This window comes from Merops nubicus, unplaced genomic scaffold, assembly GCF_000691845.1.
Source record: "Merops nubicus isolate BGI_N331 unplaced genomic scaffold, ASM69184v1 scaffold46, whole genome shotgun sequence".
NCBI lineage: Eukaryota > Metazoa > Chordata > Aves > Coraciiformes > Meropidae > Merops > Merops nubicus.
The window spans coordinates 62,282-79,249 of NW_008615375.1; the positions used below are offsets into that span (position 1 = coordinate 62,282).

General features: G+C 37.7%; 1 protein-coding gene across 1 annotated transcript in view; it reads left to right on the plus strand.

Moving 5' to 3' along the window:
• The window catches only part of PDS5B (PDS5, regulator of cohesion maintenance, homolog B (S. cerevisiae)), a 75,325-nt gene extending 61,276 nt beyond the window's left edge, over positions 1–14,049 (plus strand). Inside the window, exons 23-30 of the mRNA XM_008942478.1 lie at positions 282–401; positions 725–787; positions 3,420–3,565; positions 5,329–5,434; positions 9,399–9,841; positions 9,932–10,033; positions 12,198–12,339; positions 13,153–14,049. Coding sequence (XP_008940726.1) covers positions 282–401; positions 725–787; positions 3,420–3,565; positions 5,329–5,434; positions 9,399–9,841; positions 9,932–10,033; positions 12,198–12,339; positions 13,153–13,188 — 1,158 coding nt within the window. The 3' untranslated portion in view covers positions 13,189–14,049. The remainder of the gene's footprint in view (positions 1–281; positions 402–724; positions 788–3,419; positions 3,566–5,328; positions 5,435–9,398; positions 9,842–9,931; positions 10,034–12,197; positions 12,340–13,152) is intronic.
• The last annotated feature ends 2,919 nt before the right edge of the window (positions 14,050–16,968 follow it).

Below are 16,968 nucleotides of genomic sequence, written 5' to 3' on the forward strand. Positions count from 1 at the left end.
TCCTGCTTTTTCCACAGAGATGACTTTTTTTTTTTTGACCTTTGTCTTTGAAACCACTGCTTGGGCCTGCAGTGTTGGTTTTGGTTTTTTTTTTTTTTGCTCCTATGTTGTAGTACTCTGCAATACACTGGTTAAGATGTGGGTTCACTTGAAATGTTTAATATGATTGCTTTTAATGTGTGAATTCTTGTAATGCTGTGCTCAAAAGGTACTGTCTTCTGTCAAGATTTGCAATGAATTTCTAAAGTGTTATTTGTGTTTTTAAATGTTATTATTTACAGAAACTGTACACAGTCTGTGATGTAGCAATGAATATCATTATGTCAAAGAGTACAACGTACAGTTTGGAATCCCCTAAAGACCCTGTACTTCCAGCCAGATATTTTACTCAACCTGACAAGGTATACCTTGACATCTAATTTTTCTCAAGATGAGGCAGATAAAATATTTGTTGTAATTCATGGTGTTGTGGGTTCTTTTCAATAGTTCTTTTAACTTCAGACTTTTCCCCATTGTAATGTAGTTGAAAATGTATGTCTGTACGTTTCCATATTTATTCACATACCCTGACTTCCTCCTCCCTCTGAGATAATGTTGTTCAGATTTCAAATTTCAAAAGCATAAATTAATGTAAACAGAATCTTTCAGTACTACCTCCAGAATGCGTATGTGTCGTTCGCTGATTATTGCTGTGACTTCCCCCCTACCCCTCCTTTCTTTACAGAATTTCAGTAATACCAAAAATTACCTTCCTCCGGAAATGAAGTCTTTTTTCACTCCTGGCAAGGTGTGTACGGGGCGGGGGCTGCTGGGCTGCTGGCTGCTGGCTTTGGGCTGCGCTCACCCTTTGGGCTTTCTTTAAAGAAAACAAACATGTAGTTCATGAAAAAATTCAAGAATGTAGATTTTTCTCCCCAAAGGGTATCTATGCTAAAGGTTAGTGGACATGTAAAGAGAAAGAGATAGGTAGAAGGGAAAACTGCTACTGTCTGTGCTGGGTTGTGTTAGTAGTAGGCAAAGCCAATTATCTGGAAAAAGAGTACAAAAAAAAACCCCTCGTAATATTTGACTAGTTTGAAAAATGGTTACCCTTTTTTCTGCAGAACACTACAATATTGAGTATGAAGTGACAGCTATGCAAAACTGTAATATAAATGATTTTTAAAATCACATAAATTAATCTTTGGCAAAGCTGAATACCATTTTACAGTATCTTACAAGATAACTGGCTGTTCTATAGTTATATTAATTTGTTCTTTCTAAATATGCATTATATCGAATGGCAGCGCTCTTTTTTTCACTAAAACTGAACCCAGGTACTCTTTAAAATAAAATTAAAATCTAGTAAAAGGAAAAGGCAATTGTAGTTTTCATTTGGATTGATGTGTCCTGTTCTAGGTAACAGGGGAACATTCATTTGCTACCTTGAAAAGAAATAGAAGTGCAGTGTCTTCATTACCCTTAGCTTTGCTAATAAAGCATTAGCTGTGAGCTCTAATTTACTAATAGAGGAGGAATGCAAGTTAGGAAACAATGCAGATAATACAGGAGTGTATTATTTTAATCAGAAGTTGAAAGCCAACATTTATCGTTTGGAATATATCATCGCTGTATTGCACATTTGAACTCCATGAATTAGAGATTCACTTCTTACTGAAGACATAGAAGTTTTTAAAAGGAAGTTGTGTGTCTTCCAGCTTCTGATCAGTAGTCTAAGTTCTATCATCCAGTTTTTGATGTAAAACATTCTGGTTGGTTTGTCCTCAGTATGTTATATTAAGTGTACTGTGACAATATTAAAGAAGAAATATGTTTTACACTGTCACAAAAAAATCACAGGATGTTTAAGTTTAGAAGGGACCTCTAGAGGTAGTCTAGTCCAAATCCCCCTGCTTTTTCAGACTTTCTGCATATGAGAAATGCTCCCAGTCCCTTCCTCATCTTAGTGGCCTTTTGCTGGACTCTCTCAAGTAGCTCAATATATCCTAACTGAAATTCTTTTGAATCTGAAGGTACCTTTTGTATTATTTTAAATTTGTAGTGCCAGATACTCTAGCTCCTTTTTTGTTGTCCTGTTGTAGAAAACAGCAGAGATGTATTTGACCACCAGAAATTTTCAGTTCCTTCACCATCATAAGAAATGTGAAATGAGAGTTGATTTATGCATTTGTCTTTTTGGGAACAGAAGACTAGCTTGAGTGGATGTTACTGGGGTGTATATAAGAAAGGAACAGCAGTACCTGAGGGCAGCAAAGCTTTGAATGTAGGTTCTGTGGTAAGGGAGGAGCTATTAGTGCAGGCCCTGATTGTATTAGTCCTTCCCTAGTAGGAAGTCCAGCCCAGTGTGAATTTGAATATTTCTCTACTTTTGAGCTCCTTCTGTATTCACTTACTGATTAACATTAAGTTCAAAACTGACAGATGTGAATTCTTCAAAACAGATTTTGGTTTCGAAGGTCTGTTTTTGGAAAGGATATGATGTTTTTCTTGTGATCAGTGCAGAGTCACATCTTTGGTGTAAGTGTAGAGTTCACTTTGGCTATGAAAGTGTAAACAGCACATCCATGGTGCTTATCTCTGAAAAAAAGGAACACTTCAAAGTGGCTGTGTTGTGCATATTGAACTTCTTTTAACTGTCATTAATTTTAGACATAGCTAGAATCTACTATTGAAATAGAAGATGGATCATCCTAGATAATGAGAAATGCAGGGAATGGTCTTTAACATTTTTGTATGTGGGCATTTGGCATAGAAGTGTATTCTCTAGGAGTACCTGAACTCTTTCAACTCTCAAAAGTTAGCATGGGCTGGAGGTATTTGGCATGTCTGAAAGATAATCCACTTAAATTAATAACCTGAAGCTCACTAGTGTCTGTAAATTTTGGCACCTATTAAAGGCCTACTGTTTTTAAGTCTGTGCACATAGTATCAGAATCTTCCTCACAGTATTTGCTTTTTGAGATTCTCCTTCATTCCCAGTTGAAGCTCGTGTGGTTTGCCATCCCAGTGGAGCCAGCTGAGCAGCTCCTTTGCTGGACGGGCTGTCCTGCTGCTGTTTGTTTTGCCAGTACACATCCATATCTGATCCAAATGGTGAACTGGGTCAAGCAGCCAGATCAGCAGAAAGCAAACTGCACAAAAAGTGCTGTAGTGGCTTAATGCAAGGTCAGGTGAGCACCCAGTACTACCAGTGAGAAGAGGACAGAACAGAAGGGTAGGGACAAACCATTTTTGGTGGCAGCTAGCTATTTGATTACAGTTTTGTCAGCTTCCTTATGGTTTCTGTTGTAAAGTTCCTATGAAAATGTTTATAACTTTGTATTAAAGTTAAGATATTAATTTAATATTTTAAGCATAGTACATGTTGACAATATCTACATGTGTAGCATAAAATAAAGGCAATATATTTTTGGTTTCAGCCCAAAGCAGCCAATGTTCTCGGAGCAGTTAATAAGCCTCTTTCGTCAGCAGGCAAGCAGTCTCAGTCCAAATCTTCACGAATGGAAACTGTAAGCAATGCCAGCAGCAGTTCAAATCCAAGCTCTCCAGGAAGGATCAAAGGGAGGTTGGTAGACAACAAAGGAGCTTTGATATTTCAAGTATTTGTAATGGAAACTTTGAATATCTCTATAATGTCTTCTAAGTGAGAAACGGAACGTTATTATCTTATTTTCCAGTAGAGTTACAGTACCACATTGGTATAACTGAAACCATGAATTTGGCTGTCTAACCCCAGAAATAAATTGGGGGGGAGGAAGGGAACAACAACAACAAAAAAACCCAACCAAAAAAAAAACCACCACCACCAAAAAACCCAACAACAGAAAAAGGAAAAAAATAAAGAAAAAAATCAACAAAAAGAAACAACTGGAGTGGGGTCATGTCCAGAGTTGGTTGTAGGAGGGAAGGAAAGCCTCATGTTTATTTTTTTCTGTATATATAACCCCCCTACATGTATATATGTCTATGCACACATGTATATATGTGTGTGTGTATACTTAGATCTGCAGTTCCTAGCAACCTTGTGGCCTGGTGTTGCATGAACAACATGTCATAAACAGTGAGGACTGGTAGGCTGTTGTGGTGATCTTGCATGACTTGCTCCTCTATAAATTTGTTCTGCATTTTGCTGGATTTTGAAGATAAATATTTTTGAATTTTAGATTGCTTCTGTGATGGAGAGGGGAATGTACTGTAATGCTACATAAGTCTTCTTACAGTTATTTGTCTTTAAAAATTGTAGCTTATTTTGTGTCTATTGGTAAAGTTATTAATCAGTTCCTGAATCTTATGTTCATTTTTTAACTGAAAGTTACATCATTAATTTTTTTTAAACAGACATTTAGAGGTTGTATTGCCTCTATTAATATTTTCTCACATGGCTTCAAGACTGAAGAAATACTGTGTTTGGAAATAAGATTTCTCATTTGGCACTTCTGTGACTACTTAATATAAATTATTAACTTTAAGTGTAGTGCAGTGTTCTACAAGAAATATTTCTGAACTCTGTGGAAAGTCTGCAGAAAGGCTTATTTCTTACAAGTCATGCAGGTTCACATGCTGAAATACAGTAGTGGCCAAAACCAGGTTGGAATCCAAATTCTTCTCTGTATCCAGTGAAATGAGTCTGAGACCAATACTGTTCTACATCCAGTTCACTTAATAAAAATGCAGTGCCCAGGCCAGGGAGATAAGAGTTTGTGTATTTGAATACTGTTTTTAATTTCAGTACATAACCATTTTTATTTTCATTAAAAAATGTGCACTGTTGCTTAAAAATGTTGCTTCTACCTACCATGTGGGTCTGTTTTACATATGCGGGAGTTGTTATTGTCCATATTTACCTAGATAGAAACTGAAATAAAAATGAAATTGCTGCCCTAAATAAGAACAGAATGCTGAGGGGTGAAGGGGTCTCTGAAATTTCAGTCTGCTGGCTTATTGCATGAACTCCCACAGGAAAGCACGTGTGCTTTGGCTGGTCAGTCTGTGGGAATTGTTTGTGTGGGAAAGTGTATGCAAATGTATACAAATGCACAGATCTCTAGAAACTCAGTAAGGCTCTTCTGTTTCAAATAGAAATATATTTTTTATTTTTCCCAGTGAAAAAAATAAAATTCAAGTTGGCTTATGATTGGTGCCTTTATCCTGAGACCTGGACATTCTGGCTTGCAATATGTGGTGGCTATAGCAGTCAGAGTGGAAGGTTCTTTCTGCCAGATCCTTCATGGGTTTAGGAACAGATTTCTTCTGAAGATTGTTGTTTTTAGTGTATTGAACAATATCTCACTGTATTATCATAATGAGGAGAATATTTATTAATTCTAGACTTGACAGTTCTGAAATGGACCACAGTGAAAATGAAGAGTTCACACTGACTTCACCTTTACCAGGGAAAAAAGCTGACAAAAGGGACGACTCTGATCTTGTAAGGGTGAGCTCTTTGGTTGCCTTGCAGATGTTTCATTTTAAGTCACCATGACTCTATAATAAAAATTCATGTGGTGGTACCTGATGTCATTCAAGAAGGTACATGGAAACATCAAACTGAGTCGATGTTGCAAACGACTGGAAAATGTGTTTAGAGTTGGATATGAAAATGCAGTGGAAGAAAGGTTCAGTTTATCCATTGTTCATGTGTACATTACGTTGCCTTTGCATCATGCTGGCAACTCTAAGCTTTGAAGATTACCAGTTACAATTTGCAGGATATTCATAATATTGACGGGGTAGATTCTGCTAGGGCTGAGTTGATGTGAATTAGTCCACAGTTTATCTTTTTCTTGGGATTTGTTGAAGCAGTTTGGGACATTAAGTTGGTGGCTTCTTTAGATTTCTGTTCCAGAGTATATCGTAGAGTTTTTTTTTTTAATGTGTCATGATGTTTGCTTGAAATATAGCTTTGGAAGAATTAATTGGATCAGTTTGAGTGTAATAAACTATACTGGAGTTTTGGGGGAGTGATTTAACCTGTCTGAAATTTCAGATTGCCTTCTGAGGTTGTAAAAGTCTGTATCATATGTGGATTCTTGCTCGTAGTTAATCAAGTGGTAATACCTCCTTACAGTGTTGATGAATTAAAATTCTCACCTTTTTTTGCTTCTGTCCCGTCACTGGTGCTAAGCCATGTTCTGCTTTTCCAGAGAGAAGCATTTTCCTTTCAACAGCTGTAAGGAATGGCAACTGTTCTCTGGTTATCTAAAATACCAAGAGGTCATCGTGATTTGACACTGGATTTAGAAGGCCAAGGAAGAGTTACCTGACTAGCCATATGGATTCTGTGTTCTTGCATGCCACTTGTACTGCACTGAAGGCAGGAGAATGCTTGGTTCTGAATGCCAGCTTTCACAAGTAGACGTTGCAGTATGATTTTTAAGCTGTCTGGTTGTGTGTAATACAGCCTTCAAGAGGCTTTTAGGACATAGTGAGCTGGCTAACTGATACTTAGAGACAAATATAGTCCAATATGATGTGAAATACTTTTAGTGATGGAGAAGCACATTAGCTGTGCTGTTAGGTAAACTGTTCTGTGACAAGGGTGGAACCCCAGGGGTAGCAGAATGGTGCCATTGCTGTGCTCTTTCACAGTGACAGGAACATTCAGGAGAAATTGCACTCCTATCTCAGAGGTTTTAATGATTAATCACTAGCCAAGGCCTCTGAAAATGGTAGCCTTGTCCTTACTAATTCTTACTGATGGATTTGTGTATTTCTGCAGGTCAGTAATGCTAAAAGTTCCTAATGAGGATATAAAAAAATTATTTGGACTCAGATGTAGTGCTTTAATATATTAATGAAATTGTAAGCAGTCTGAATATTGCCTCAAGCAGTTTTTACACCAGTATCAGAATACTGAGAAATAAACCACCAAATTTTAATTATATCATCATTCTAAGAGCAGTTCAAATAATAAGAATTTCACATACTACTAGTAAATTTGGGTTTTGTGCCTTAATAACAGTTGGCAGTCTGTAAATTTTGTAGTACTTGGGGTATACATGAAAAAGTAATAATACAAACAAGATCACATTTGTTACAATTGGATTTTCTAGCATGCATTAAGGATGCTCTATATCTGATGTCACTGCTGCTTTATTTTTCTGACTGTCTCTGATACTCTCTATTCTCCCATTATGTCAATCTGTTGCATTTTTCTTGGTTGCTTAGGACATGCTTTGAAGCATAAATAATTATCTTATGCTGTTATATCTTGGGGAAAAGCAAACCAACGTGTAACAAAAACAGAGAAATTGGGAATCTTGTATCAAAAAAAAATAACACTTCTGATGCTTCTGTTATTGATTTATAACTTCACAAGCAAACCTTGAAAGGTCTGAAAGTCCAGACAGCTGCTGGCATGCAATTCACACGTAGAAGCATTATGGTAGAATTGGTAACCAGTAATGCTGAGTGATAAAGCACATACAGCTCAGCATTTTGAGTGCTTCTGAGGGTATTTGTATTTCACTTTGAGAATGGAAGCAAACTGCTTAAGGTCATTGATTCAGAACTCATTTCTGTTTTTTTGGAGCTCGGGAGGAGATTCTAGAGAGCATTAACTGAGAAGCAGAATTTTAATTGGGGAGAGAGGAAGTGCCATTGAGAGGGGTCTTGACAGGTGTGAAAAGTGGTCCCATGTGAATCTCATGAGGCTCAACAAAGTCAAGTACAAGTTCCTGCACCCTGCTTGGAGCAATCTCCACTATTGGTACACACTGGGTGATGAAGATAATGGGAGCAGCCCTGCAGAGGAGGACTTGGACACACCAGTAGATGAAAAATTGGACGTGAGCTGTCAGTGCGCACTCTTCTGTGACTGGAGTTGTTGAAGGTGGTCCAGAGGAGGGCCACAAAAGGTGGTGGTCAGAGGGCTGGAACACCTCTCCTATGAAGACGGGCTGAGAGGGGTGGGGATTGTGCCACCTGAAGAAGGGAAGGCTCCAGGGAGACCTTATTGTGGCCTTTGAATATATGAAGGGAGTTTAGCCGAGTCTCAGTGCAGCTTTGATAGCACTGCTTTGGCAGCTACCACTGGTGCCTGTCTGTCTTCTGCAATGAGAAATTCAGGTTGCCTACAGTCTTCTCTATCAGTGCCTTGCCACTGTCATCACAGGAGCCAGATGTAACCACCCTGCAGCTCGCAACAGAGCTGAAGCCACAAGTTAACAATTTCAATCCTTTTTATATATATTTTCCTCCTGATAGAAGTGCAGTTATGGGTGTTCCAGCCAATTGTGCTTGATGCAGATGAGGATACAAATGATGAAGGCTTTACACACTTCACTGTTTTAACTGCTTACCTTTGAATCATAGAATCATTAAGGTTGGAAAAGACCTCTATGATCATCAAGTCTGTGTCACTCAACACTACCATGACCATTAAACTATGTCCCCAAGTGCCACATCTACACTTTTTTTTTTTTAACATATTTTGACTCCACCATCTCCCTGGGCAGCCTGTTCCAATGCCTCAGTACTTTTTCAGGAAAGAAATTCTTCCTAATATCCAATAGAAACCTCCCCTGGCACAACTTGAGGTGCTTTTATCTCATCCTATCACTGGTAACCTGGGAGAAGAGATTTAACACTCACCTCACTATGGCCTCCTTTCAGGTAGTTGTAAGGTCTCCCCTCAGCCTCTTCTCCAGACTAAACAACCCCAGTTTTCTCAGATGCTCCTCATATGACATGTTCCTCAGACCTTTCACCAGCTTTGTTGCTCTTCTCTGGACCCACTCCAGCACCAAAATGTCCTTCTTATCCTGTGGTGCCCAAAACTGAAGCCAGTACTCAAGCTGTGGCCTCACCAGTGCCAAATAGAGGGGGACGATCACCTCCCTACTCTTGTTGTCCACAGTTTTTGATACAGGCCAGGATGCTGTTGGCCTTCTTGGCCACCTGGGCACACTGCTGGCTCATGTTCAGCCTGCTGTCCAACAGCACTCTCAGGGTCTTTTCTGCCTGGCAGCTTTCCAGCCACTCATCGCCAAGCCTGTAGCGTTGCTTGGGGTGGTTATGGCCAAAGTGCAGGACCCTTCACTTGGCCATGTTGAACCTCTTGCAGCTGACCTCGGCCCATCGATTCAGCCTGTCCAGATCCTTCTACAGAGCCTCCCAACCCTTGAGCAGGTCGACACTCCCACTCAATTTGGCATAGTCTGTGAACTTACTGAGGGTGCACTAGAAATAATCTTTCTCTCTTGTCTGGCATTTTGTATCTGAGTATGTTCATACTTTTGCAAAGGTTTTTTACATGGGTATGGTAGAAAGCAGACAACTCGTGTAACTTGAAGATTCTTTGTCTTGTTGGGGGAAGTTTCTATAGCTTTTGCGTATGTGGCGGTTTAATGTGGGGGTTTAATTTTTTAATGATTTTAACTTAATTCTTACCTTTTCAGTCAGAGATGGAGAAGCCTAGAGGAAGGAAGAAAACAGCTATCACAGATTCAGAAGAGAAGCTAAGCATAGATGACCTGAATAAACTGGGTCAAGAGCAGAAACTTAGAGGTAGTCAACGAGGAAGGAAGAGACCTGCAGTTGTGTCAGAATCTGATGAAACACAATGGCAAGAGGAAAAAAGGCTAAAAGAAGATGTGATAGAAAGTGAGGATGAGCAGAACAGTCCACCAAAGAAAGGGAGAAGAGGACGCCCTCCCAAAGCAAATAACGGGGGAACACCGAAGGAAGAGCCGGTAGCGAAATCATCAAAAAGGAACAAAAAAAAACAACCCCCAGCAGCAGCAGCAGAAGAGGAGGAGGAGGAGGAAGAAAGGCAGACTGAAAACATTGAACAAAAACCAAAAGGCAGGCAAAATAGGACAACGAAAAGAGCACAGCAGAGGTAAGTCCATCTTCTTGTAAGCTGCAGTTTTTTATCCTTGGACATCAGTTATAATTTGATGCTTTGCAATTTGGGTCTTCCTCAAAACAGAGCAGAACCATCTGAAACTAGTACAGTTGAATCAGCACAGTCCACGCCACAGAACAGACGAGGAAGGCGATCAAAAACGCCACCATCACAGCAAAAAAAAGTGTAAGTGGTGAATGTTTTCTAAATTTGTGTTTAGTAAAAATTAAAAATTCTGCCCCCAAACTCTCTGCTCCCAAACAATCATTTACGAAAATATTTCGGAGTACTTTTAATTGACATATGAGAGAATAAATTGTCATTGTTATTTCTGAAACGTTTTCTCTAGCTGCTTCTCCTAGAGCATCTCAAACCAGAGCAAGAGGCTATATGTAAATTCAGTGTATTCAAGTAGCATATACTAGAGAGCTTTGCTAGGAGAAGAGTCAGTAAAGTGCATGAGGGCCTTGAAGATGACAGGGCTTTATTAGGATCTGGAGTGAAAAGTGCTCCCATTTGTTGTGCACAGGGAGGAAGAATCAAATTGTTACTGTGGTGAAACAGTATCATAGAGAGTTAATTCTCATTCTCCTTAAATGAATTTTCACTTACTTTCAAGCTTGTGGCCACCTTATTATCCATTTGAATAATTTCTAAATGAATAAAATGTGCTACAATCTATGAAGGGTGGTAGCTCTTGAAAATTCTGAGGCATATTTAGCTCCAAAATAGACGTGTACTCTGTGGCTAGCTTCATTTTCTTGTGCCTGCTGTAGGAAACTACAGGTGTCTGTACCTTTTCTGTAACTGTGCAATATATGTAAAGCAAAGGGATAGAAGTGGACAGGACTGACTTGTCACTGGTATCAAACTGCAGATTTGCAAGATGCTTTTCCAGAACCTGGTGACAAATTCCTTAGAGCACTACTTATGCACATCTTCACTCTGGCATTTTGTATTACTGTTTTTCTACCTTCTGGTGTTTGTGATGTTTTTCAGAGATTCCCTTCAGCAAATAACCCAAGTAGCTTCCGATTCAATTCTGGGCAAAATCAGTGCACTCAGTATGTTTCTTTAGCCCATTTTAAACAGAAAGTGAACTGAGTTAGTACACCTGATCAGGTACAGGTACAGCTCTCGTTCATGTCTATGTACATTGTTCCTGGCAGGAGGAGCACAAGGAGGTTGTTTCACGGTTCAGAGTTTTAGAGTCTATTCCAGATTTCATAAAAATAAAAGGAAACAACCTCTGTGTGTGTTTTAGTTTCTGTGATCAGACCACTCAGATTTTGGCTGTCCATTTTCCGTGTTTGCAAAAAGAAGGTGAGACTGCAGTACTTCCTCAGTCTTCAAAGTGCATTGTAGGCAGTTCTCCCTTTCCTACATACACATCCACAGCAGTTTTAACTGAAGGGAGCTGGTAGCTGAGCAGCACTGTGTATCATAAGACAGAATGTTTTTAATCCAAATGCTTAAAGCTTTCTGGGCTCCTTGGGGATGGATTTGGCATGAGAATTTGGGATTTTGCCTTTGAGGTGGTAGCGTGTAACCTATTTCCGACAGCTAAATAGGTTACCAAATGTTTTTGTAATAGATGAAGAAACAAACCTAGCTCGTGAATGATTATTCTGTTTCCTTTTCAATTCTGTTGCTTCTGTCAGTCTTAGAAGGCTTGAGCTGGGTTAATTTGTATTGTTTCCTCAGAGATGCTGTATTGGTTGGTGCTGAACCCCCACTGTACTATAATAACTATATGCAATTGAGAGATTTTATTTTGTACAGATTTTAGTGTGGTTCTCAAGACTGAAAATGCCCAACACATGTATGATTTGATGCTGTCAGAGGACAGCTGTTTTGGATCTGTATTGCCCCCACTGGGGATTGGAGTGTGTTTGTCTGCCTGGAATAAAGTTTCTGGTTTAATTTAATCTAAAACATCACCTAGCTTAGGTGCACCAAGACCTCATCCCCAGTAAGCAGGACAACCGACCCCAAAACCCCCAAGTACTCAATCTTTGGCTCTTTGGCTTTTTCTGTTCACTGGTTACTATTGTGTCAACTTTTGGCCTGTATTCTGGCACTGAAGAGAAAAAGCTCTCTAGTCTATAGAGGCAAAAATTGTTCAGCTTTGTACTCCTAGCACTCTCTCCTGGAAGAACTAAGTTTGCACCTAATTGCACCTAATTCCAATTCTGTTCCCCATTTATGGATGAACTAAGTTGAGTAAGACAGAAGTATTGTATAATAAGGCTGCTGCTCTTGTGAAGTCGTGTGTTTTGCTCCTGTATGGTTTATGCACATGCAGACTCAGGTACTCTGAAACTGATCTTTATTTTTCTTCCGCTTGTAGCCGTGCGGGACGTTCCAAACAAGCAGCCAGTAAAGAGAATGAATCTAGTGAAGAGATGGATGTATTTCAGAGCAGTTCACCTGTCAGTGATGACATTCCCCAAGAAGAAGTGATGGAAGAAGAGGAAGTTTCCACAATCAATGTAAGAGAAACATCTGAGGTTTTTACTTTGTGAATCTTTGTGGTGTACTCTGTGTACTGATGTTCAGACAATAACTTCTCCTGTTCTTAGAACTTAACCTTCCTCCTTTAAAATGAATGAGGTGGTTGTGAACTGCCACTGTTGTGTAGGGGTGCTGCACTGTGCTTTCCCAGAGAAGCTGCCTTTCTTTATAAAATGTGAGGTTTTGTCAAGCATCTTAAATTTTCTGTTTTGTATAGCATTTGTTATCTCTCTGCCTGAATTGTGTAGTACCTCATGGGAATTATTTTTTGGGTAACTCATGTCTATTCTTGTCAGCTAAGTTATAGTAGTGAATAATGTTTCATTACACAAAACTGGAACACAAGATGAATAGTTTTGGAAAAATAAACATGGAATCTTGGAGCAGAATCCTAAACCAATCTCTTGCTCTTACCAGCATATGCAAAAACATTAAAACAAGTTTATTTTATACAAATATATTTGTAATGATAGTAGTAATACAAAAAAATGTAACTATGAATGCCTCCATACTTCTGGACACATCTAATGATTTGAGAATCTGAGTGTATGAAAACTCAGCAAAAGGAAAGTAGATTATTTTTGAATGTTTGAAGGACGCAGGCTTCAAAGTTGAGTCCTGGTCATTGACTGAGACTTGTACCTGTGATAAAGTGAGTAATGAATGATACTGTACACAGTTACTCTAAATTTTATTGTGAGATTAAGCATTTTTTCAATTATGGAATATATTTGTTGTTGAATTGTTCAAAATTTTTCTGTAGAAACATTTAAAATGTTTTCGCCAAACAGGTCCGTCGCAGAACTTCCAAAAGGGAAAGGCGATGAGTGGACGTGTGGTTACCAGCCTTCCAGGTGAAAGCTTTGAAGAACGCTTTTAATGCAAAGCTTGAGACTGAATGAAGCTGTTAGTGCACAAATGGGGTTGCTGAAAAAAGACAAAACCTATTTTACTTCTGCTGCCCCTGCATTTGCAGTCCCTAGGTCACAAGCTTTAGCCACACATGTTGATATCATTAACTGTGGATTTTTGTGAAGTGTAATGTGCGCTGGCTTTGTAGACATATGAACTAAAGAAGAAAACTGTAAATAGTTCTTTTTTTAATGTTTCTGACTTCTAAAGTGCTTGTATAGCTTTTATCTGCGGCTTTAAACTGACAGTACCCCACTGTTTATTTGATCTATTGATTTAAAAATGAACAGAGTTTGTCGAAAATTGATCTCAAGCAATATCTGTCAGTGTTTGTATTTGTACTCTTGTTGACATTTAACTGTGAAAAAAAATAATCAGTTAAACAAATAGTGCCACTTTCTTTTGCCACTATTTGTTGAGAAGAAGGAAAAAAAAGTGTCTTTGTTTCCTTCATCAATCTAACCTAGTGTTTACTTTTAGGCACCTACCTACCTATCATCAGAGGTGCTAAATTACTTCACTTTCTTTTACAGTTGAACAATGTTGGATAGAATAATACAAGAGATGCAAATTGTGAAAGAAGTTGTTTGACTTGTTTTACACCTCAGTATTGATGCCAGACTTTTCTGGATTTCTAGTGGCATTGAAAATTCAAAAAGGATTTAAAATATTTTAATTTTAAAAGTGTGTTATTAAATAATGTACTGAATACCCTACCCATTTTATCTTCCCCTATCAGTTTTTATTAATCTACTGTATCAATAAAATTCTGTAACTGAGTTTTTAATAGTCTAGTATGTTAATGTGTATAGATATTTCCTTCTGAACATGATGTTCACAAAGAGCAAATTATTACTACATTATAATATGAAATCTGATATATAAACATTAGTGAAAATACAGTTCTTATTACAATGTAAAGTTAATCACAAAGAAAAATTTTATTGATGCAGTGTGTCTTTATAAAGCTGTTCTTGAGAGCCAAGTGTTTTGTATTTTATAGTGAAGTTGCATGTTTATGAAAAATGTGCTGAAAATGGGATGTAATGTTTTTTTTTGGAAACTCGTATCTAGCAGTAGTATATGGTAGGTTGCCTCATGAGAGAACCTTTTATTGAGAGTTTATTGTACCTTTTCATTTTGGTTTGGTTTTGGTTTTTTTGAGCCAAATTTTTTTGGTATGAAGAGTTAAGCTTTTGTTGAATAACCAGCTGTTGATTATTGCAGTCAAGGTATTCAAGATTTGAATGAAGCTCCATTTTTAGTTTGCTACCATAAGAGAGGTGGTTTTTTATTTTGGGTTTATTTTTAAGGTATAATCTCAAAAAAGAAAAAAAAAAAATACTTAAAGCAGTATCCTGTATGCAGTTTTACAGTTTACAGACTGTCTTTGAACCAAAATGTATAGGTTACTACACTATGCTTAGCCAAGCACATACTATAATTTCAGGTGCTGTTCTCTCTGTTGTTCCCTACAGTTGACAACATGTGAAAAAAATCAGCTTCTAACTTAAGAAATTTTATCTCGTTGAATAATGAAACATTTTCATATAATCCATCAATAAATAAGTTGTAGTTGCAAGGTGGCCTGTAAAGGTGAGAGGGAAGGATAATACTAAAACATGGATTTATTGGTTTCCAAACTATAAGATCACTAGTAAAGACATCTTTAGAATTTTTTTGTTACTCATTTTTTTTGTTACCAATGGAAAAAGGCATCAAAACCAATTAGAATATTCTGTCTCAACTTCCCCCCTTCAGTACTCTGCTTCTCAACGTTTGTACCTATAGGTTAGGGGGAAGTGCTGCCTAGCAAGGCAGATGTGGTTGATTTGAATTAACTCTGAAATAGTTGGCACAAGGGAACTGGCTCACTTACACTTCAGCAGTGCAAAAGCAAGTTGTTGGCGTTTTTTTGTCACGGTATAAAATGATTGAAAGCTAGCTTTATATTTTCCTCTGACATAATTGCACTGAAAACATTTATGGAAGATGTACCTTTAAAGTCCATTTTATACAAAAATATGAAAAAGTGATGCTAAAACTGCTGTAGACTGTTGAGGCTTTCTGTGCATAAACATGGTTAGGTTAAAATTCATCAAATATTGATGCACATTACTGATCATAATATTTAATGTAAATTTAAACTATAGTTTTGCAATTTAAATGTTGATTTCTTGGGTTATAATGTGTAATTCATTATTTCTTGAGAAATAGGCACAGCAGATTTCATTCTTATATTCAGATCTCTTCTAAGTTCATCCTCATCTCATATAAAGAAAATGAATATTTTATGTACTAACATTTTGAGATCTGCATACAGTTGCTACAGTAGAGTATAATTATGTATAAAAGATAAATTGCTAACATTCAGTTAGCATGCTCTTCGGCAATGATAATGTTAAGTTTATAAAGATGTACTGTATTACATTAAAAGATCAAGTTGAACTCACTGTAACAAGTTCCAGTATGAAATTTTTGTGAGATTACCGAAGTATCTTGGTGTACTTGGCAGCAAATGAAGCCTGAGTTACATCTCCTTTTCTTGCTCCAGTGCAACAGGAAACTTCCAGTGATCTGTAGTCCATATACAAAAGGCAAACAGTGTTTGTAGCCTGGATACTAGTGTTTAAGAGTAACTCATTCTGATTCCAGAAGCATGGTGTTTTTTACTTGTCACCAACTGAGATAATTAATATTCAGAGCTAGCTATTCTGATAATAGGAGGGAAACATGAAATTACTTGAAACTTCTGTTGTGAGTACACCTGTTCCACCTGGGATAATCTAAAACCCTGTACTAACTATACTTGACTCTGCCAATTGACTCTTATTTCCTAGCAAAACTGAACCTTTTTTTCAGATATTTTGACGTTCGTTGTTTTGACATTTCAATCTATGTGAACCAAAACATTAGAATTTACAAAAAAGCATTCATATTAAAGACATTTTCACTGGAAATGAATATGCTCAATTTGTGAGTAACTTGTAAAGAAACTGAGACTCCAAGAGCCAATGTTTCATTCAGGCATAGAATTTGTCATCTGATATTCTAAAAAAAAATCACCACCAGATTTCACAGAGAAGGGTGGGGGTGTGTGCAGTTTTCTTGCTATTTTTTTTCATGAGTAAATTTTGGCAGATTATCAAAGTCTGCGCTTGTGCACGCACACACCAAATAGGTTTTGGATGCTGCAAATTTACATCCCTATGGTTCTGTGGGGCTAGTCCTTAAATGAATTAATCCTATGCAAGTACAAGTTTAAAACCAGGTACTTTGATATTTTTGAATATTCTAACACTTGTGAACACAGGGCATGGAATGAAAAGAGCATACATGTATCTTAAAATTGCGTACCCCAGGCTTAAAAAATTCTGAGTTTGTGGATGGAAATATTTAACTTCTGTGATTTTATATACATATATATCTATAGTGTGTGTATATATATGTACTCCTAGATATTGATACATCTCTTACCTCACCAAGGTAGGTGCAGTACATATTTTACAGCAAGTTTTTTAAAGAAACACACTGATGTATTGCACTGTTTGACCCAAGGCAGTGTGTCTGCAAACACATGATTATGATGAGTTCTGGATGGCTGTCCTGCTAGCCTGAGGGCTCTATCATGACCAAAGTGATAAAATTCACCTGACCAAGACCCAAATCATCCATCAGGAGGAGTGTAAAAATCT